At 38.3% G+C, this 23,790-nt stretch overlaps 1 protein-coding gene across 1 annotated transcript in view; it reads left to right on the top strand.

Annotated features, from left to right (window-relative positions):
• TBC1D19 (TBC1 domain family member 19) overlaps window positions 1-23,760 on the top strand; it is a 70,785-nt gene extending 47,025 nt beyond the window's left edge. The window contains exons 17-21 of the mRNA XM_080386231.1: window positions 1,405-1,514; window positions 2,730-2,821; window positions 3,550-3,665; window positions 5,023-5,093; window positions 6,082-23,760. Of these exons, the coding sequence (XP_080242357.1) occupies window positions 1,405-1,514; window positions 2,730-2,821; window positions 3,550-3,665; window positions 5,023-5,093; window positions 6,082-6,156 (464 nt within the window). The 3' untranslated portion in view covers window positions 6,157-23,760. The remainder of the gene's footprint in view (window positions 1-1,404; window positions 1,515-2,729; window positions 2,822-3,549; window positions 3,666-5,022; window positions 5,094-6,081) is intronic.
• Window positions 23,761-23,790: the final 30 nt, after the last annotated feature.

The raw sequence follows: 23,790 nt of genomic DNA, 5'->3' as shown, positions 1-23,790 counted from the left end.
TCCATCTTCAGTCATTAAAAGCATACGCATTAGTAACACCCTCTGCTTTTCTTACCCCTCTGTAAATACACATTTCTGTGGACATCTCACCTTGCCTTGGCATCCCACTTCTCATACACATACACTACTGCTTTCTATTAAGCCACCTTCTCAGATGTGTATATATATATATATGTGAAAATGAATTGATATATGCATACACCCATATATATATATATATAAAAAAGTACATATATCTATGTGCATATATATACATATGTATACAGGTAAATGTATTCATATCCCTAGCTTTGTGTAAATAAAACTAGAAGGGAATGTGAATGTAGAGATAGAAACTGTGAGTGTGTTAAAATGTAAGTTGTCATCCATAATGAATGCACCTGTAAAATGAGGCAGTAGATGTGATGAGTGGATAGCTAAAAAGGCTGTTTACAGAAATGTATATAGACTAGGGGTCCTCAAACTTTTTAACCAGGGGGCCGGCGCGCGGATGCAGTGGCAGGCAGTCATCTGCGGCTGCTTGGTTTCCCCCCCCAACCCCCGGCGGGGAGGGCGGGGGGGTCTGTAAATACCGGGGGCCGGATTGAGGACCCTGGAGAGGGGGGGGTATCTGGCCCGTGGGCCGTAGTTTGAGGACCCCTGATATAGAACAACTGTCTGTAAAACATGCATTAAATGAATGGAGTAGCAATTGGAAGGAACTGATTATGTTTGTGCAGCATATACATACAACAGATTTATCCATATGCTAGACTTCTACAAAAAGGAAAAAGGGACTGATTGTAAAAAAGTTTGAGAACTGCTGCTTTACAAATGTAGCCAACTCTTATTTTGAATCAGGTATATTACAAAGCTTCTAAACAATAAACTACTAAATGTCCATGGTTTTCAGATAATACAGCTCTCTGTCAGTTTGTCATACTTATGTGATGTTACTGTGGCAACTAAAAGCTATTTTTAAAATATTTTAGTTTTGACAATGCTTATCTTCAAGCAGCAAACTTATTCCAGTCTTGCAAATGGGGAACCAATTCAGAGATGGTCACTAGCCCAAGGGCACATTGGAAGTTATAGATTACTATAAACCCCAGAGAAACCATCCTTAAAGTGTATTTCTATTGTTTCAGAAGCCAGCATTGTAGTAAGCAGGGTCTAACTAGTTTAGATACTTGAAATATATAGAACTATTACCTAGACTGTATTGTACTCCCTTTCTTAACTATTGAAGTCAAATGATAGACTGTATTATAAAATACTTCTTTCTTAATAATTGGTTTAGCGTTGTTTTTGTAAGTTGTACTACTATAAATTACTTGGGTTTTCCTCATACTTCATGCACTTAATCATTGAACTCTTTTAGAAGTTTACAGTGTTGAGTCAATTATAATTCTTTTATCCTTTCAGTTGCTCCACTTTGTTTTCTGTACCATGAACCTTCCAAATTGTATCAGATATTCCGTGAGATGTATGTGCGTTTTTTCTTCAGACTCCATTCCATCTCTTCTCATCCCTCTGTAAGTTCATTAGGAATTAAAACCCACTCACTTGATATTCTGTTTGCTATGGAACAATAATATGCAGTGGCATGGTTTTCTATGTGATTGAAATATATCCTTTTAAATATAATAAAATATTTCAGGCAAGCTTGGGAAAATTATTAGGTAACTCCAGTTTAGATATTTTTGTTTTCTATGTCAATTATAGTCTTTGCTATCGAACATCATGTATTTAAAAATAATACAGCTCTCTCAATTTATGAGGGTGTGGGTAGTTTTTTGAGTCAAGTCTTTTATGTAATAGGTTTCTCAGTTCAGGAAGTCACATAAATGCATACTCATTTTCATTTTAATTAATGACATGTAAGTGCACACTTAAGTATTTTCTGGGGTGGAGGGACTAAAACGCAGTCATATATATATACAGATCCTGTTTCAGTGACATCAAGTTAACATCTGTTTCTTTAGCTCAAGTATCTGTGTGTGTCAGCATGTGCTAGATAAATTTAAATAACAAATGACCAGGACAAGCTGTCTTGAATGTAAGACAATAGTAGAAATCGGTTTATCTTCTGTTTTTGACAAATAAAACTTAGTAAATATTTTTTTCCCTCCTTCACAAATTGCTGAATAGCTATAGTACTTTCTGAAAACACTTCCTGGTTAAAAGAAAATCCTATTCTTGATATACCATTTCAAGGCTTTGCATTGTGCTTTCAGTCATTAAAAGCAGGAAAATGGGTCAGACAAGAATCTGTTCATTTTCATGGTAATTTTAAAAAGAAATTTAAAAATGCGTTTACATTTAGCTTTTTCATAGTTATCCCCATTGCTATTTGGTTTTAGTTACTTTAGTTTAGTTTAGTGAGATACTATTTCTCACATCATTTTTTTTTTTTAGTGCAACTGAGGTCTATTTCATCAAAGTGGAAGTATTTCAAGTAGGTCATATTATAATAACCTGCTAAGTACTTAGAGCCTGACATACAAATACCATAAGTAACTTCCAGCTGAAAGGGACTATCACAACATATTACATTGCTCATATATACATAAAATTAGTGACTGAAGGCATTAGAGTTGCTTGTGCCCTGCTTACCTGAGCTGTGTATTGTATCATTAATAGTGTTTTATTGCTTGAATTAAAAAATCATGCATACTTACATGCTGATACTGTTTTCTCAGATTGGCAGGGTGAGTGTTAGTATTCAGGATATGATCTTGTTTCATTAGGGCATTGTGTCATTGTGTTTGCTGTTTGAGACTCTTCTACAAACCCATCTGCCCCAGCTTTTTTATCACCTTCGAGAAATTGGGGCTCAGCCGTAAGTACATCTTTCTGACTACAGATGTTGAAGATTCATTGTTCTGGAAATGCTGTTCTGTAGTATTTTAATTTAAAAGATATGGAAAATTATTCAAAAACATCAGTGTGCTGTTTTTCCTTGAAAGTCAATTGGAGTCCTTTGTCTAAGGTGTGTATGTGCTTTGTGCATTTCTTCTGTAAGTTCTGTGAAAGAGTGAGGGGAATTGCTCTACGAGGAACACTACATTATTCAGCTAAGTTTCAGTTATTCATGTCAGATCTGATGGAACTAAGTGATTTATTTCGTAGAGGACAAAGGACACAGAGATATGTTAGTTGCAGCAGAAGCTACTGGAAAGGAAGAGAGCAAGAGACTGTTATTCTGTAGTGTACTCATGGCACCAAGTGCAATAGAACCTGAAAATCTTGCTGGTATAATTGGTATTCATCATAATATAATTGCAGAAAGGATGAAACATTGGGGGTGATAATAGCTGAAGATCCCTCTGCTCTGATTGTTTGGTCAGAATATTTTAATTATATAGTACTTTGTCAAACAAGATGCTAAATAGTTTTCTGATGATTGTTGCAAAGGAAAATATTGATTATTAAAGCAGCAAGAGAAAATGGCTATTCTTTCTCGAAGAGAAATTCAGAAGAATAATAGAATATTTTCAATTTGTAGAGGATTTGACTGATCATTGTGGGAAACAAATACAGTAACTGTTGTTTATCACTTGTTTTCAGGCTACGAATTTCGTTTAAATGGATGGTACGAGCATTTTCTGGTTATTTAGCTACAGATCAGCTCTTGCTTCTGTGGGACAGAATCCTGGGATACAACTCTCTAGAAATTCTTGCTGGTAATAGAATTGTTTTTACAAAACTTATTAAGTCCAGGTGGATGTAAGGCCAATACATGTTAGCTTCAAATGTATTTTGTGACAAGAAGGAAATAATTGCTCTTTGAATGCTGAAAGCAGATTACATACATGTCAAGGAGTATAACTTTTAGAAAACAAGAATTGTGTAAGTACTGCATCTCTTAATAAAAATATATGATGTAATTTTTTTTCGCGGTAGCACCGCAAAACTGCTAAGTGCTCTCTGAACAGAATATAGGATGTTCTCCTAGTTTCAGTGGTAACAATAAATGAGTTCATCTCCTTTCACAAAATACAAGGTTCATGTTACTCACTTATGGCAAGTATTTCTTCAGTACTTAGAGCAAATGAGAGTTCCCCTGATTTTGCTGGATGTCTTCTTTAGAAGTCCCATCTTTTAAGACATTTTGAAAGTTTTGCACTTTTGTAATTATTTTTTTTTAAAGAAAATTATGCCCTAAGATTTATGCAAGGTTTAAGATTGGGGTTCTAAAGAAGACATGTGTATTCAGCTGGGTCAGTTTTTAAATACAAAGTAGGTAAATAGAAGATAAAAGGTTTTGGTTCCATTCGTACATATAAGACAGCTATGTAGAGGGGTAGAGAGTGGTAGTAAATGGAGTTACACCTACCTGAAAGGAGATTATAGGCAGGTGGAGGTAGGTCTCTTCTCCCAGATAAGTAGCAACAGTATGAAAGGAAATGGCCTCAAGTTGTTCCAAGGGAGGTTTAGATCAGATATTAGGAAAAATTTCTTGACAGAATAGGTGGTCAAGCATAGGAACAGGCTGCCCAGGGATGTGGTGGAACCACCGTCCGTGGAGGTATTTAAAAAACGCATAGAAGCGGGGCTTAGTGATGTGGTTTAGTGATGGACTTGGCAGTCCTGGGTTAACGGTTGGACTTGATCATCTCAAAGGTCTCTTCCAACATAAATGATTCTATGATTCTATATAATTATATAAGATACTATAAAACAAATGAACATTTTTGAAAATATTTCATAATATTCACAACTGAAATAGTGCTATTTAAATAAATTAAAAATATTTGCTTAGAAATGAACCGATTGTAAATCACTTTGTCCCTTTTAATTAAGAGCTATTTATCTTAAACTCAAGCATTTTCACTCAGACTTCTCTGAAAGAATGTTGTGTTTTTCCTATCAGTTTTAAAGAGTAGCCAAAGAAACTCAAAACACAGCCATCTATTGTATATTATACTTCAGAATCAAAATAATTTCTCTAAGGGAGTGAGAATTGGTATTATACATCAAGATTAATTCTAAACACTAATTAACAGGTCAGCAACTGAAATATTGGGCATTTTCTTTCAGTCCTGGCAGCTGCTGTGTTTGCTTTCCGAGCGGTCAACCTGATGGAGGTGACATCACTGGCTGCAGCTGAAGTAAGGATAAGTTTCAGTTAGAGGAGATTGAAATAGTTTCTGATGCCTTGCCAACAGGAGTAACTTAAACTTCATATGGCACATGGTACATAGTGTAAATCTTTCTGCCTAAATTCTTACCTCATATAAAAAACTAAGGAAATTGTGTACGTAATACTGCTTTATGGAGTAAATGGAAATGAAAGGGTCTATTTGCTACAAAAATGCAGTGTTATCAAATTATTTTGTACAATTAGATTTTTTTTCTATTTGAATAGATAATTGTGTTTGTGGCATATATTGATTTTAAAATATTGTGGTTTGTACCTTTTTTCTCAGTACATTTTGATGTAGTTGCTTCTGTGCTTTTTGATATTACAAAGATTTTCCAAGATTACTTTTGTCGCATCTGAAATTTCACTGAGTACTCTTGTGAGAAATGAAGAAAATTAAATCATGTAGGTGAAGATTATTATTGTTTATCTCTAGTAATTTGTTCAGATTTTCTTTTTTTCCAAAACTGATGGTTTTTTTAAACTTTGAGAGTTTGTGATTGATGACTTGATATTTTTCTTTTTTTTTTTTTAAACATACTTTCATGAGAAGACATTGACTATTTGAGTCATTACATTGGATTTACTTCACAAGTACTAGCCAAGCCACAGGATAAGGACTCTCAATTCCCAATTATTTTTAGAAGCAAGTTGAAATGTTAGACCCCTTACTCACCCATGATGCCATGTATATTTGAAGTAAGGCTAAAGGCTTAAATAAAGTTACTTGGTTTATATACATAAACATATGTTTTTTCTTTGAAATCTTAGCGTGAAAAATAATACAATAAGGCACTAACATAAAACAGCATAATTTATTTCTAGCCAGGTCTGAATCTAATTACTGTTAGTATTGTAGTCAGTATTTGAACGTTTTTCTGATTTCTTGACTTGCTTTAAAGAAATTTGATTCAAATGTCAAGTTTAAGAAGCCTTTTTGGTTTTTTTTATCCTAGGCTGTACTTGCTGACCTTTCAACCCTGAAAGTTATGCCTCTTCTTCAAATCTTCTTGTTTGCAACTGTCACTTGATCTGCTTCAACAATACTGGTACCACAATTCCAGTCTTTCTTGAGAAGCTAATCATCATCTATGCAATGTCTGCATAAAACCAAAATTAAACTGTATGTATAATATTAATTTAGAAATCATTACCTTAAAATTTTCTAACTAAAAACAATAACTTTGCACATAAGCGTGTGCATGCTACTGAATTTCACCATAACAGCAATGATTATTATTTGTACAGTGAGAATGACTACTTGTGCAAAAAACCAACGTGAATCGGTGTCTAAAATGCATGTAACATTAAACTACATAAAGTAAATATAATTTGTGATCTGAGTTTTGTGATGTTAATGTTGGAGTTGTAAAAGCTCTCTTTTAATATGAAATTACTTTTTCAAGGTCGCAGCTTATAAGTTATCAGCTCAAATACTGTAAACTGAGAAAATAAAGATACTTTAACTTGCAAGATTTTTTTTCTGATTTTCTAAGGAAAGGATAGGCTCATATACCAGTTCTGCTATCTCTGTCCTACTTATTCTCATCGCTGAAGTTTTCTCTGTATTTTTTCTCCTGATAGCTACTTCCGTTTATTCTTTTCATATACAGAGATATAGTCACGCATTCCCCATTCATGTTCGGTTAGGTACACAGCTATGTCATGCATCTTCTAAACTCCTACCCAGAGTCCCATCAAAGGCCCCGTGTCATAAAATATGTTCCCCTGCAGAGAAGGCCTGAGCATAGCTTCTTTCATAACTTGTTGGAGCCAGTCCTTGCATGAGCCAAAATATTCCCCTGAGAACGATGCCAAGAGTCCTTTTGCCGTGACCCATGCTGTCTTTGGGAGAGCCGTGCTAGGCTTTTGCCAGTTTTCCAGCCTCTCTGATTCAACAGCTCAGGCTTCAGAATCCATACTCATATCGATGTGTGACAGATTGTCACTACGCTGTTAGGCTGGCTCATCGTCTGTTAGTGATCATAGCTTTTGTGAGGTCTTCCAGCTTTTTCTACTGATTTGTTTAATACCAAAATTGGATTGAATAATCTGTTTTGATTGAGCATATCTTAATAGCTGAAAAAGGATCAAAGTCAAGAGAACATAATGGGTAATATAGCCACTGTGTTTGCCATAGGACTTTTATCTTTGCCTAATTTACTTACATGTAGTTGTCATCATTTGTCATACATACTGAATGTATGACAGTGAAACATGAATCCCTCATAGTTTGCTCAAAAGTTTTCTGTCAAATGATCTAAGCTGTAGTCTGAGATAGGGTTATGAGCTTTACGTCTGTGATTCTTGTTGTCTCTGTCAGGATAACGTAGTAAGCAACTTACGGATCTTTTATAGACTGCTAGTAGATTTATAAGGCTAATTCTAAAAAAAGGTAAAGTTCTGGACTCAGTATGATCACTTCTTATATTAAGAACCAAACTGCTTAACAAACACAATGTACTGAATGAGAATATTTAGGGAAATTTTGTTCTGTATAACAAAGAAAATGGATCTTCTCCTTAATATTTGCAAGAAATAGTTTCAACTGTTTGACTAGAGGCTTTTTGATGACATTTAGATTTTAAAAAGAGGACATGTGACAACTTTTATCTTTACAGCAAGTATTACCTGGTTTTATATATGGGAATGGAGGCACAGAAAGATTAAGTGATTTGGTAAAAATGACAGAGTAAATTCATAAAAGAGGTGAGCAGTCTCTTCTTTCCCAAATTCCTGTTTATACTTTGGGATGCTTGATTTGTGTATTAACCACAAGACCTCATTTAATCTTCAGAACAACAAATAATGCACATCTGCCTCTAAAACTGCAGCATTTTGCAGTTTTTAAAATCAGTAAGATTGGGTAACAATTTAGAAGTTATAGTGTTACAAACCAGTCACAAGGTTTGTGGCTCAGTAAGGTGATTAAAAGGTTACCATGGCTTTTTAGGGTATTAAAAGTATTTACTAAATAGCAAGGGAGATTCCCTAGAGGTCTCCTGACTCTCTCATTTGCATCTCTCTGTGTAAGTACATGGTGCAGAATCTGAACATTACCCTAACCCATTCCATGCTGGGATTTTTGAGCAATATTTTTTTTCTCTTTTTTTTTTTTTTTTCCATTTTCAATGTTTTTGAAAATGTTATAAGTAGGCAGACATAGAAACTTGGGTTCTTGTTTAAAGAACCAGTTCTGTGAGTAACAGAGCATGGTCTGTTTTCCTCTGACTTGGCATCTTGTTATTCATCCTTACAATCTCATATCTCCCTTGTGTCCCCCCTGCCTTTCCCACTGGAGTACTTAACTCCTTTCCTGACCTTCACACTCATTTCTCCTCGTGGTTGGATCTTCTGCTATACCACTCATGCTGACTGCCCAGGCTGGCTGCTCCGTGAGCCTGGGGTGATGCTGTGCCTCTCACTGCAGGGTTGACCACAGGCTTCACAGACTGCATGCAGCTCTTGGGCCAGGTATTGTACGAACCAGCTCTAGCAGCAAATCTCTTGAAGACCTCTGCTGCCCTTTGTCAGATGTTTGAGACACAGAAAGATGCATATGCACAGACAGGAATGTATACAGGAATAATGAGTATAATTGCTTCAAAAATGAGATTAAGATGGGATGAAAAATGAACCAGATACTCTTAGACTTCAACTATACTGTTAGGTTTTTAAAAAAATATAAAAATCTATCTTAAAAAATTGCTTTTACTGAAGAAGTATTGCTTTCATATTCCCCTTAGTTTCTTGGTTTAGTTCCAACAAAATACTGTGTTTCAGATTCTGGCTGATACTTGTATTTTTAATCTCCCTTGCTTAAATAACGCTTTAATTTCAAATGTTTTTAAAAATAGTAAAATGACTGGTTTACAGCTAGATACTTCTCTTGTATATGTAGGTAGTATCAATTATTTAAGTTTTAATTCCTTAACTTTACACACCAGTTCCAACCTGTTCATGTGTGTAGTCCATCATTTGACTTCCAAATTCCTGAAACTCTTCTTCATTTTTTCTGTTTTAAGTAATGGCCAGACTTTGATAGTAGAATCATATCTAAATTGATAATTACATTGATTTGAACAGACTCATCTGGACCTTCAACAGCTCAGTTTAGCTGAGTTGTATTTCTTGGTCTGTTCCTCCCTATCTGAAATCATATAAACAGACATTCCAGAACAAGAACCAATTGTTTCCATATTTATAGATAGGGATCAATTTTTTGCTGCTTACCTTATGATTCTGGCTACGGTCGGTCAAAGGTTACTTGTAATGTCAAATAGACTGTTTAAAAAATGCAAAAGTAAATAGGCTTGTCTAAAAATGTACCCAAGTTATCTTCGTTCAGTACTTCCAAAAATATATTGAAACTTAAATCTTGATGACTGGGTAATGGAACAATTGAATAACTAGAACAGCTTCTACTCTTTAGTGGATTTTTTTTTGTGTCATAGTAACAAATTTTATTATGAGAAATTGAGAGAGTATGGAGATTGTGAAACACTTAAGATATCCCAGTAAAGGGAAAAGGCTGGAAAGAGACACCAGTTCAAGAAACGTTTATACTTGTAAACAGAAAGCAGCAAAAACCCATATGCCCAAGCACATGCCTCGCCTCTTTTACTGTCTTCTAATGAATTATTCTTCCAAAAAGACTGAATGGATTTCATTAAACAGAATCATAGAATCATATCATAGAATGTTTGGGTTGGAAGGGACCTTAAAGATCATCTAGTTCCAACCCCCCCGCCATGGGCAGGGACATCTTCCACTAGACCAGGTTGCTCAAAGCCTCATCCAGCCTGGCCTTCAACACTTGTGGAGCATCCACAACTTCTCTGGGCAACCAGTGCCAGTGCCTCACCACCCTCACAGTAAAGAATTTCTTCCTAATATCTAGACTAAATCTACTCTCTTTCTGTTTCAAGCCATTACCCCTTGTTCTATGGCTACATGCCCCTGTAAAAAGTCCCTCTCCAGATTTCTGGTAGGCCCCCTTTAGGTACTGGAAAGCTGCTGTAAGGTCTCCCCAGAGTCTTCTCCAGGCTGAACAACCCAAACTCTCTCAGCCTGTCTTCACAAGAGAGGTGTTCCAGCCCTCTGATCACCTTCGTGACCCTCCTCTGGGCTCTCTCCAACAGGTCCTTTTTATATTGGGGGCCGCAGAGCTGAACACAGTGCTCCAGGTGGGGTCTCACAAGAGCCAAGTAGAGGGGGAGAATCACCTCCCCCAGCCTGCTGGTCACCCTTACTTTGATGCAGCCCAGGATACAGCTGGCTTTCTGGGCTACAAGCACACATTGCCGGGCCGTGTTGAGCTTCTTGTCCGTTGCTGTATAAAGATCCGTCAGGGGAAGGCAATATAGTGAGCCACTTAGTAACACTAAATAAGCATTTATTTAAAAGATACTGAAATATATTGCAAAACTGTAGGGCTGTATCTTCAGTGAGGAAGGGGGAGAGCCTTTTGACATACTTTAAAAAATTGGTAAAATATTCTGTCAAGTATTTTATGTGAGGAAACAGGAGAGGGAGGGGGAGGATGTGGCAGGGGTGGTGGGAGCTGCTGGGCACTTCCTTTTCCCTCCTTTCCTAGAGGCTGTTCCTGTCCATGCCTGGCTGCTGGCAGATGTTACTGCACCGGCAGCTTTCATCCCCAAAGCCCGCTCAGGAAAGGCAATTAGCTGAAGCATGTATTTTGGATCAACAGAGTTTGTGTTTTGTACGGCCAGCTGCAGCTGGCTTCCTCCAGCCCCAAAAAGTTTGCCTGATGTGCAGTTACTGGGCAGGGGAACGCAGCAGAGCTAGGGCCAGGACAAGAACCAGGACCAGGACCATGGCCAAGCCAAGAGCCTCCGGGAATGGCCGGCAGAGCAGATAGTAACTAGCCTTCCTCTCCTCCTGGGCAGCACCAGCAGGAGAAGCCACCCCTGTGAATAATTCCCCCTCTGGGTAGCCATGTTAACAATACTGGGCTTCAGAAGACGTGCTCAAGGACAACTGTGGTGGTGGAGTTTGGGTTTTTTTACAGCTTTAGGATTCAGTGCAGGAGAGAAAAAACACTCCTTCCTGGAGGCATCAGGCTTTCAGCATGAGGCCACACTTGTTGTGAGGGACTGCGCGTCTGTGAGGAGTTCTGTAAGAACCATTTATTGTAGTAAGTAACCACAGAATAATCTGAAACATCTAGAATCCAGAATAAGCTGTGCTGCTAATTGAAATAACTGAAAGCATTTTTTTCCTGCACGCTTCATGCTTAGCTTTTTCAATACCTTAACAAGACTATGAACACAGGGAAAATTGTTTTGAACCAGCAGTGTAACAGTTGTGCTCTGCTTTAAAACTGTTAAAATGTCTCATCTTTTTAATTTTTTTTAATTAGACAATTGTATACCTATCAAATGACAGCTGCACAGACCAATTATGGTTTTGAGAAGCATCTTGGGATACTTGTGTCTTCTGTGGACAACATACAGTGCAACAGAAGTCAGCAGATGCTGATGAGAATAGACTGAATATATGGTTAGAATAGGATGTTCATCTTGGGTTTACCACGCTTTGTAAGACCACAACACTTAAACAATTACGATGCAGTCTAAATACAGATTGGGGATCAGCCTTAAAATTAATATGGGGGAGAAATACTGCTTTTTTGTCAAACCTTTTTTCTTTGTTTTGAGTCTTTATTTGAGCCCAGGGAGGTTCACCTGATTCTGTGTATTTTCAGGCATTGCTGGTTACAGAAAGTGAAGTTCAGCATCAGATGTGGTGGGGCCTCTATTTGTCCCTATTTCAAAATCAGCCTGTTGTTCTAGATGTGGGACTACTGATAATGTGCAAAGTATTATCTCTGGAGAATTGGCTTTATGGAGGACCATGGTGTTTTGCCAAATGACCTTGTGTTTGGCTGAACAGTTTGAACAAATTGTTTCTTTTGGGATTATGACCAAAATAAATGGAATATTTAACAAAGGAGTTAAAGCTCACAATTGGTGCAAGACAAAGCACATGACCAATTTCTGTGCTTTGTTTTAAACAAAAAAAGTCTGTATCATGTTGCTAAGAGACAAACTGGGATTTGATAGTCAAGACAAAATATTACATTATAGCCACGTAATATGTTTTAGTAGGTATCTGATAGTTCAGTTTATTCAACAGCTGTGTGTTCCATGAATGGCACATTATAGAATTATTTTTTTTTTCCTGAAAAGCTCTGTTTAGGATAGTTATGCTCTTAATGAGTCCAATTACAAATAGTAAATCAGCACAAATATACATTGTTAAAAGCAATATTTAATCTTCTATTTTTTCAGAATTAGTTATTATCTAAATTTGTTTGATAATACATCTAGTGTCATAACATTTTCCCTTTTCTCCTTTTTTATTTTTTTTAACTGCATCTGGGTTACAAAAACATGAGCATTGCTTTGAAGCCCAGTCCTGGTTCATTAATGTTAACATCAAGTTCTAACTGTGGAAAACTGGCATAGTTACAGCTTGTGAAGGAGGTTCCAGTTGCTTTCGGCACTCACATGAGTGGTGAAGAAGTTCTCTTGATAGTTTCTGACCTAAAGACATATTTAGATACTTAGTTTTAGTTTGTGATACATTTTAGATAAAACTGATAGACATGGTAAAGTAGCGTTATCAGCATTAACACCCCTCACCGTTAATACAAGGGCTGCGAGGCCTGCCTCCCACCTATGCCTTACGCTCACAAAATGCACTTTCACTGTGGGGAAAGTGATTCTTGAAAGGAAGGGCTTGTGGAAAAAGATGCTCATACTCTGTAGACTGTACTCTCTGCAACACAGAAAGGGATCATTTGCTATTTGTATATTTAACAAAGTACGTTTTCTTCTACTGACCTTAGACTGTATCTTTATTCAGCAATTAAAACATGTATGTCAATTAAAAGGTAAAAAGGTGTTTCTGAATTCTTCATTATTTTTTAAGAGCTTGAGTAAGTTTTGTGAATCATATGAAAGAGAAAATGTCTCTTTGGTATGTTAATATAAATTTTGAAATTTAAACTTTTACCACCAGATATTTATGTTCCAGAGCTTTATCTTCTCCTCCCTTCTTTTTTGCAATATTCAATATCCTTACATAGTTTTGTCTAATCTGGTTTTGCTGTCTTTGTGAATTACAGTTTACATCTTATAGAAAATATAAACCCTTCTGTTTAGGACTCTTATTTTTCCCTGAGAAAGATGATGTTTCTAATCTGTTATGGAGAAATCCTGGAAAAACTTTAAAGGTTTGCTATCTGTCCATTTCTGCATTAGGTGGCAATACAGATAAAGGGTAAGTATTATAGTGGAGAGTCTGTTTACAACAGGTATTATTTATTTAGGCAGCTAATCAATATTCAGACCTGAAACCACACAATTAAAAGATGGGAGTAGTAGATGTTTGGGCTTTGCAACAATCTAGGTTAATAAAGACCTAAATAGAGGCTTGAAATCTTCCAAAGCCAAACCCATCAAAGACCCTCCTGTCAGTGCAATCCTCCCGAAGCAGCAGGGACTGATGCCTGGGATGTTTTCTTGAATGTCCTACATCACCATTCTGAATGCAGACACTGGAGAAACTGTGTGATGCGGGGATGTAATGCATGCCTGCCATGTTTTCAGTTAGAAGGAGATGAGAGAGAAGCAGTGACATTACAGACACCATAATGTGTGCAGATTTTCTCAGGCTGGACCTAAGGACTTATTGAGTGCCTTGGCTTTGAAAGAAGTCACACACAGTGCTGTATATACTAGCTGTCAAGCAGGTAATCAAAGATATTCCCATTATTCTCTACTACACAAAACTCAAAACTCAAAACTCACCCCCTACTATTACATTTTGGTTGAGGGAAGGGTCAAGATGGTAGTTTGTACAAATAAACTTTGGTTAGCATACACTAGAGCTTTACACCATATTCTAGAATGTGATGATAGGACAAAATAAAAGTATAATTTCCAGAGAAGAAATAGAGAATGGTGAAATCTGGGCAAGAAAAAAAAAAAAATCATCTTATGTGGTATGTACAATAGTAATTCATGATGTTAGAGGCTTTACACTTTTCTCTGTTTTGTCAGATCTTTCGTGGTCTCTGCGTGAAATTCTCCCCCAGAGACCATTTTTCCATTTTTTAATATAAATTCCATTGAATAAAGGAATTCATATAAATATTTGTATTTTCCTTGTTAAAAAGCATGAACTGTAATGCAGTTATTCTGTGTTTTCTTATAGCTAAGCAATTGTGAACATTTTTACAAAATCTCAGCTCAGTCTCTTATACTTTTATGAAGGAAAAATACTACCTTTTTTCAGCAGCACAAAGACATATGCAATGTAAAATGCTATAGAAGAAATAGCCCTTCATAGACACAGATCTTTTGTTCACAAGTTCCAAACAGTTTAATGAAGAATATGCTCACTTAAACTGGCCTTTTTTGCTCTGTTTTTCTAGAATTTACTGTAGATCTCTCAGAAAGCTGGACACAGCCCAACTGAAATGAGTACGTTCTCAGTGCAAACATAAGCCATCTTTTCAATTTTCTCTAGACTGAAATTTTGCCCCTTTTTAGAAAACATCATGGTGAGATTATTTAAATGGCAAGTGGAGGATAAATTTCTCTTTCCTGACTTCAGTCCAGGCATTTAAACAGAGAGATGGTTGCTGATACTGCTCAGGAAATTGTTCCAATGCAAACAGGTCAACGCTGTGTGCTGCGCGCTGCTTTTGGTGGGACCAGGCTATTCAAAGGCAGGGTTATTATGGGACAGAAACATACTTTCAAGACTCAGTGCTGTACTAAGATTTTGTAAGGATTAATGCTAGGCATTTTAGCTTTTTATTCCCTTCATATTTATTTTAAATTTTCACTAGCCCCCTTATTTCAGTGTGAGTTTTCAGGCCATCTGTTAGATCTAAAAGGGGGAGTTTAAGGGAATTTAAGAAGTACACCATGCATTCTTTCCACCTTCAAACTCCCAGGAGAAGGCAAGGGCCCTGCTGTAACGAACACCACCCACTACCATAGCCCATGGTTTGCTGCAATCTCTCTCCAGTAACTCTGGATAGGCGTCACACCTACCTCCAGCCTTTACAATTCAGGAAGCATTAGCAACCTAATTTTTTTGGTCTTATACCTGTTTCTTGAGCTTGTCTTTCTTTTTCAGATTACAGAAACATCAAGATTGTGTAGAAGGTACCAGTTCTGGAGTGATATTGAAACTTTCAGTATCAAAAAAATCACACTGTTTCCAGATGAAGGGGAGCACTGCTGGTGTTAGCACAGCTAATCCCACTGGGAATACGTCTTCGGAGGCAAGTGCTTCTCTGAGTCTTTCTTTAGTCCTTCAAGATTGGTTCTGAAGATATTGTCTGAACTAACTGCAGTGTAGAGATGATGGCAGATAGCAATCATTAGGAAAGGTTTACCGATTGCTACTGGATGTGCATTCCAACTCTTTAACGCTGTTAAGTATTTACCTTTATGATTCTTTTCTAGGTATATCACTCCAGTAAGGCCTAAAAGTTAACGAGATTCCTGTGTTACAAGGACATGTAATAAGGCACATAGAAAAGCATCAAGACCACTTTGTGTGGGTCATTCCCTACTGAATAAGAGGCAAAAGATCTTTTTTTTTTTTTTCCCCCTGGAAGTTGATACGCCTTTTCCGACCCCTCTTCTTTTTTAATGGCAAGACATGTAGAACAGGATACAGTTTAACTTATTTTAGAAATCTAGCAGTTAAATGGTTAAAATAGTTTTGCAAGGCTCCCTTTTTATTGTCAGTGAAGAGAAACAAGTTAAAAAGTTGTCTGATCTTAGATGTTTATTTTAGCAGGAAATTAACAACCTTCTGGAAGTTCCCGTAACTCTGTTGATTCGGATGGGATTAGGAGGTGACTGTCTCCAATTTACATGTCTAACTTTTAGTTGAGCCCTTTTCCATGTTTCCTAATAACTACCATGAACAATTTAACAAGAACTGCTAAAATTCATTAAATAGTAGATAAATAATAAATTAAAAATAATATGACCTGTCCTATACAGGTATATCAGAGAAAGCTCAGAAACTTCACTGAATGCAGGACTTTTTTGTCCCATCCCTAACCCAAACTCTCCCAATTTCATCATGAAAGCAGATAAAGGAATAAAAAAGGTACAGATCCAAGGAAGATCACGAAAGCTTGTTCAACTCCAGTGCTCAGAGAAGCTTAGCACATTGCACACAACCTTCCAAGTACCACAATCTGCAAAGCAAGCAGGAACAAAAACGAACTGTATGTACTGTTCCTGGAGATGTAAGCAATGGATGAAATTCTGCCCTCACTTTCTTGTTTCCTGAGAAATACAGCTGTTTGTAGTAAGTCATAATGCCAAATGCCCAAGGTTGTGTTTGAAAGTAGGAAGACTGTCTGTTTCCAATGACCTTGTAAATGAAGATACGGTCTCCAATGCTTTTTTCCCGATCACCCAAACCAAAACATAAAAAGAATTGAGACAGAGACAAAATACCTGTTATTTGATTTTCTCAGCAGTAGTTTCCATATCTCCTTCAACTTTCTGGGTGATTTGAGACTAGCTGTCTCTGCCTCTGCACAATGATCTTATTTATTAGGTGCTGTGTCACACACGGTACCTGGCAGGACATGCCACAAATCTAGAGAGCTCCTGTTCACAGGATGTGCAACTTGCCTGCAGAAATTCCAGGAAACAGTCTGCTTGCTGTGACCTCAGACCATCCTACAATAGACTTGTATTTACATGAAACACACGTTCACTAGGCTTTTTATTTCTATCTGTTAGTCACAGAGCATAAGAATATAATCTCCCACTCACTCAAACTCTGGCCTCTGATTGAGTGATTGCTTGTTTTTGCGATCAACAGATGCAAAAACTACCAAAACCACACCAGAAGTAAAAGCTCTGGTCACTTCCGTCTTACTTCTTCATAAGGTCATCAATATTCTTTGTTCTCATCCCAAATATTTACTTAAAGAAGAAAATGGTTTCCCTTATACATAATTAATCTGACAGTATTTTTCTGACTATGCTCATTCAGGTAAAGAGCAGCATTATACATCATGAGGTAACAAGACTTTAGCTACTTATTTAGACAAAAAAACCCCAACATTCTGAAAGTCACTACTTACATTATTTTTAATGCTACAATTACTTTAGAGTCACTGAGACTACAACTGATCCCCCAGAACACCCCTACCAGCCTGAATAGGCAGACTCCATCCTGACAGTTCCTGTTACAAGTGAGTAGGAACTTTTTTTGCCCAGTGAAGACATACCCAAACACACCCCAGGAGGCAGCCTTCAATACTTGCTGCGATCACAGATATGTGCTAAATTATTATGTCCAAATGAGAATTTTTTTACTGTGACTTTTATTCTATGTTTTTCCCCATGCATTTGCTAGTCATGTGCAGTAGTGACTCTCATCACCTCCTGACTGTAATGTTTTTTTCCTTGTTTCCTGTCTAGCAGGAAGGGAGGGAATAAGCAGATACAAAGCACTGACTGTCTCTACTCTAGGTAAGAGTGGATTTAGAGATTTACTGAGATTCAGAGAAGGTGAAAGAAAGTTTATGTACATACTGGGATTTTCTTTTTGCATATGGCAATGAAATTATCTGTACTCCCTTCCCTCTGAGATATTCTTTTTCACTGAGCCATCTCTGTAGCTATCGCTTCAGTCTTCAGTGTTGAAATGGGTTGAATTCTCACATTGCTTGAAAACTGAAAAAGAAAGATGGCAAGCAAATTATTTGTAGTGTATAGATTGGTTGTGTAATATTGCTGTTTGTTAAACATCAAGAATGGCTACCCTGATCTTAAAGACAGTTTGAACTACTAATGAACTGATTGTGACTTAACTGGGGGTGCAAAATTGCCACAGTCAAAGTCTTCTTAAAATTTAATAAGGTGTCTGGACATTTACAGTCTAGTAATCAATTTTGGCAAAAAAAAAAAAAAAAAAAAAAAGAAATAAAATTGAGGTATTTTCTGAGTAGATCAGATGAGGAGAGGGACTCAGTCACATCATGATCACAAAGATTGTCCTGTGGCAGTTTCTAGCATACTTCTGATCACCTTAATCTGTAATGTATTATTTTCCACAACTGTTTGTGTGTTATTCTTGAATGCCCTTTAGCTGTCAAAACATATGACAACCCATCACCTTGTTGTAATCTGACTGGTGCCACAAAATAACCAATCAGATAGCAAGACTCCTGCGTCTGCATCACCAGTAAGACTGTGTCCTGGCAAGCTGTTTGGCTTCTACTACAGAATCCAGAAATCAAAGTGCTGCCTGAAATATTTTATTCACCCATTCTGCCATTGTTTTCCCTCAGATTTGCTATCTGCAGATGTGCCTCCAGATCTTGTGTAAACAGGTTGAGTCTTTGTTTATTTTTGAAATAAACAACATTCAACCACAGTATGCCTAGCCAACATCTAGCTGTAATGGCATATTTGTTCCCATAAGGAACTCAACAAATTGAAAAAAGGATATGCAAAGTTTCCATGCAAATAGGAGACTCAGCTGTAATGAACATTTGCTGAACATTCTGTATTTTTCAAGACTTTTTTTTTATATTTGTACTTTATTCTTTAGTGTTATAGAAAAAAAAAAATATCTTCAGCAATACTAGTGACAATACTAATTAAAAAAAAGCCTCAATAATTAGGAGACATAATCAAAGAGTTCTTTACAGATCTACAGCTCTGGTTTGCAGTTAGTGACTGCTCCTTCTTGCTGACTGAGATGTTGTCACTTTAAAAGCATTTTAGCCTATTACCAGCCAGTTTGCTCATTTGAGAGATACCTAGAATCTTGGTCTTAAGAAGATCATAAGGGCTAATCAGATAAGGAAAAAGGTTTCATTCACTTCCACTGTCTCCACTGCAATTTCATTATTGGACTGAGATAACATCTATGTCCCATAGTTTCTTAGTCTGTTAAGGGCTGGGAATACAGGACCACTTAAAATACTTAGTATAGTTTTCCCTTGAGCTAACGACTCTCCTTCCTGAAAACACAAGCTTCTGTAACTCAGAAACAACTGAGAAGGAATTCCTAAACTTATCCTCTCATCCTGACAAATATGAAGCCTGTAAAATTCCACCTTCATTCAAGATTTTATCAAGATATTATCAGCACATGAAATCAGAGAACTAGAAGGTTGCAATCAATACTTTTTTTTTTTTTTTTTTAATATAATTTGGGTGCAGGTACGAGTAACTTCCCTAATCAAGAGAAGACATTTGAATTTTAATCTCAAGACTGTTCAACATGATTGCTTCTTTCTCATTTTTTTATAGAATCAAGTGCTTTTTGGATAATTTACCAATAATCTGGTGGTCATTGCTAATTTGAATTTACATTAATTTACTGTCAGTTTGTATTTGCACTGTTTTTTGAATAAATAAATCTGATTGTATTAATGTCTACCTGAGATTTTGCCTATTATTTCTAAGTCTTCTTTTCTGTAATGTGACCTCCCACCATAATTTTCAGCTTGTGCTTTTTTTCTGTTCTACCCACCAGATTTCCTTCTCATTTGTTACTATCAGCCTGTTTACCTGATTAATATTTTTCCTTTTGAGTTCTCATATTTAACCAGAGCATTCCCAGCGTGCAGTTTGGGGAAACTGTAAATAGCGGCCAAAATTTTTTTTTCCTTTACTCTGCTGTTCAAACTTGGTTCCAGGGTTTTTTAGGACCAGCTGAATGCATGTATTGGAAAGAACTGTCAGCATTAAACAACTCTAAAGATTATTTCCTCTCCCTTTTTCTACTTAGATAAATCAATATGCATAACCAGGCTAGGCAGATGATAAAATTGATGACAGAAATGGCAACTCAAAGCAGTAAAATACATGCTATAAAAAAAAAAACCACCAACAACCAACCTCACAAACCCCAAAATTAACTTTCTGTTTTGCAGATCAACGGAAGGATGGAGGACAGAACTCAAAAAAGCATCTCTGGTTATCCATGCAGCAAAGCACACTCAGAAAATTTGACTGAGACTGTGCGAATCCATTATCAGTAAGAAAGACTCTTGACTGAAAGTAACTTTAAGTGACTGAACTCTAGGCCTTGAGACCAGTATGCTCTCTGGAAAAAAATGAAGAGATGCACTTGTGGGAAATACTGTTGTGATACCCTATTGACAAGGTACTACACACCTTCTGAGGGGAAAGTGGCTTTATATAAAACAGAGATCAGAATGAAGTACCTTTAACTGTCAGTCATGCCCTCAGGGCATCACTATGCTCAGGAGCACCAGGATGTGTGCTCACAAAATCTACATAGCCACAGGGTGCCCCTCCAGCACTGCAATGCCCAAGCCAGGACATTAGGTCCCGTATCCATTGTAATTATATGGAGGTGAATGATGCCAGCTGTGAAGTCCCCCCCATATCTCCTGAGTCCTCCTTAAGCTGGCAACCATGCACAGATTTTTGGATATGCCCCTTTATAGCCCTGAGCAGCTGATAGTGATCAGTTCTCCATCCTGTCCCACCTCTGTGAGTCATCAGGATTTCTTCATTGCTCTTTTTCTCCAGATCTGGGTGTCTTGTGAAACCGCATACAGGTGTGCTAGGGCCTTGATCACCTGCTGATTTGGGTGCCATTAGCACAGTCTACGCTGAGAGCCCTTTTGCTGCATTCAGTTGGATCCAGATGGAGTGCTCCATCCAGCGCCCCCACATCCAGGCGTTACCATTCATTCTCCATTCACACCATGCACACAACACAGCCTTTCTATTCCATCTGTCTACACCCAAAGGCTGGGAAAACAATCTAAATCATTTTAATGACAAGCACACTAAGCCTAGAACCACAGGCTCTGCTGTTGACTGGGGTAGGTGACCCAATAATGAATGACCTGGAAAAGGCTGAGATACACAAAGCCCTCTTTCTCTTTTCTTTACTAGCAAGGTCAGGCCTCACATATCTCCATGCCTGGTGGCAAAGTCTGGAGGATGAGGCTGCTATCAACTGCAAAGGAATGTTGCATGAGGGCTACTTCAGCAAATTAGATGTTTACAGGTCCTTAGGGCTAGACAGGAGGTGCTTCTAAAGGTGCCGAGGAAGGTGCTGCTTCCTATCACCTTTGAAGGGCTGTGACAATCAGGTAGGATTTCCAGTTACTGGGAAAAAAGGCAATTATCACACCTACCATCAAAGCAAGGTGCAGGAAACTACAGGACAGTCATCTTTACCCAGCCCCTCTCTCAGAGAAGGTCATGAAGCAGATCCTTCTGCAAGCCATTTCTGGGATGATGAAAGACAAGAAGCTCATTTGGAAACCCCAGCATAGTTCTACTAACACAATTGCCTTCTATGATGAGATGATTTGCTCTATGGATGAGGTGGTAAGAGCAGCACATGCATTGATTTTTTGGCTTTTGCCATGGTATCCATGGCATCTTTGTAGCCCAGTAGGGAGTGGGTAAGTGGACAAGGCAGGTGGAAGAGAGTCTGAAACAGTCCACTCAAAAAGTAGTGGTCAACGGACCAAAATGAAACTGGCATGTGGTTATCAGTGGTGTTCCTCAGGGCTCAGTAAGGGGGTTTGACTACATGAACTCTAGAGGTCATAAATTTTTCTATGATTCTGTGGTCAAGCCTTGCAGGGCACTCAGCAGTATTTGAGTCCTCATATTGAAACCACAAATCATTTTGGTTTCTGTGGATTAATGAGTGAGGCTGCAGCCCAGAGTAGGTACCTTCCTTGATTCTGAGCTTATGCAGCTGCATTTGCATGATGTGAAGTGGCAGGGCATCATGAGGTATTTCCATTTAATATGCTTCTCACTGTGAGATCTTCTGCTAAGGTGCCCTGGCCAGCAGTGACCTCCTTGCAACTCCAGAACAAAACTATTGCTTGAAAACAATCTGTTCCATGCTTCCTGATGTGGCAGCTTATAGCTGAAAGCAAGAGACAAAAATGAACCGACTTTGCAAGAGGATTTTTAACAAGGATCATTTTCCACTTCAGGTCCGCAGCATTTTCATGGAAGTGTGCTCTGTCAGTGTCACCATCTCACAGCTACTCTGATGTGTGATATTTCTCTATAAGACTCATGCAGCCTGTACTCTTTGACTCCAGTGGCTCTCAGTTAAAATAGTTCACGCTCATCCAGGAAACTTGCCTTTATGAAACCTTCATGTACCATTTTTTATATATTTCAAAATTAACTAATTAATTAAATTAGCAGCTAGTTTCTTTGTTTCCATCCAGGGAATTTACTCTGCTCCAGCTCCCCTCCCTAAAGTTAAACAACACTGAATAAGCTTTTGTAAGATGCAGACCTTTCATTGTTCTCTCTGTGCAGGATCTGGTCAGATACTGTTGACTGTTGGTCTTTAAAAGCTGTTGTATTCAGCAACAGAAACTATAAGGCCAAGCACAGACTTCACAATACGAAGAGAATTATTAGGTTTAGACACATTTTCCAAATCTTCATAAGCTGTATCACTACTTCAAAGTTTTGTGGGTTTCTTTTTTTTTTTTTTTTTTTTTTTAAATATGTTGCAGTTGGGATGGAGGATGCTTGTTAATTATGTTGCTAGAGAAATTATGTCCTGCTGCACTCAATGGTACTGTAACAATTTCACAGTTGGCTTTCTGCCAAGCAGCTCCTACCCCTCCATTTTATGCTCCTGTCTCCTGTAGGGTCTGCGAATGGGGCAAAGGCTTTTCTCAGGACCCTTTCAAAACACCTCTTCTGTTATTTCTTAGGTGTTCAGAACAATTAATCATGAATGTAATGGTTATAGAGCTTTTACCATCCATACTGCACTGTTTTCTCATGTACTGTGTATCTGAGATGTTCGGTTTAATTTGGTCTTTACAGGCTGTTATTCTTGTTAACCAGCTCCAAAGAGAACGCTGAGAATCCCACAGCTCTGCACGGGACAAAGCACGAAAGTAGATTTTATTCCCTTTCAGCAGCTTGATGAAAACATCTTAAGGAAAAGTGGTTTGTTTTGTTGCCTTTTTTTTTAATTTTTTTTTTTTTTTTTTGCCAAGGTCTTAAGCACAATGAAATCAGGCTTAATCTCGGCGAGGGCTTACTTTTCGTGATTTCAGCTGTATGGGATCAGATTAAAACACCATTACTTTTTTTGTTGGTTTTTTAGGGCTGCGGTACACGCTGAACCGAACCTTCTCTCGTATGCCCCTTCCCCCTCGGAAGCGCTCCCCGGGGCCCGCATTTGCTGCAGTGTCGCTGCGATAAGGACAAATGTAACGAACTCCAGGGTCTCGTTTTTCCCCCCTGTAGAGCTAAAGCGCCGTTTTAAGACGCGGTGCCTTCCCTGGATGCGGCCAAGCTAACCGGCCTAGATCGGAGGGCGTTCGGCCACACGACTGGCGGCCCCTCCGGCCGCCGGCCCACGGCCGCTCTCCGCTCGGGCACCGACCCCCGGCCTGGCTCCGGGGCAGGGCTGGCAGCGAGCCCTGCCGGCGCTCCGCCGAGGGGCACCGCCGCGGCACGCACGCTCGCCGCCCCCCGGCGCAGCAGGCCCGGCCACCCGCCGCCTCCCGCGCCCCCAGGCGCGTCCCGCCGCGCCGCAGCCCCCCGGCCCAGCCCCGCTGCCCCCGGGCTCCCGCCGCCCGCCCCGGCCCG

The sequence above is a fragment of the Falco punctatus genome (genome assembly GCF_963210335.1).
Source record: "Falco punctatus genome assembly, chromosome: 1".
Classification (NCBI taxonomy): Eukaryota; Metazoa; Chordata; class Aves; order Falconiformes; family Falconidae; genus Falco; species Falco punctatus.
Note: the sequence above shows the minus strand (reverse complement) of the source record. Positions and strands in the feature narration are given on the sequence as shown.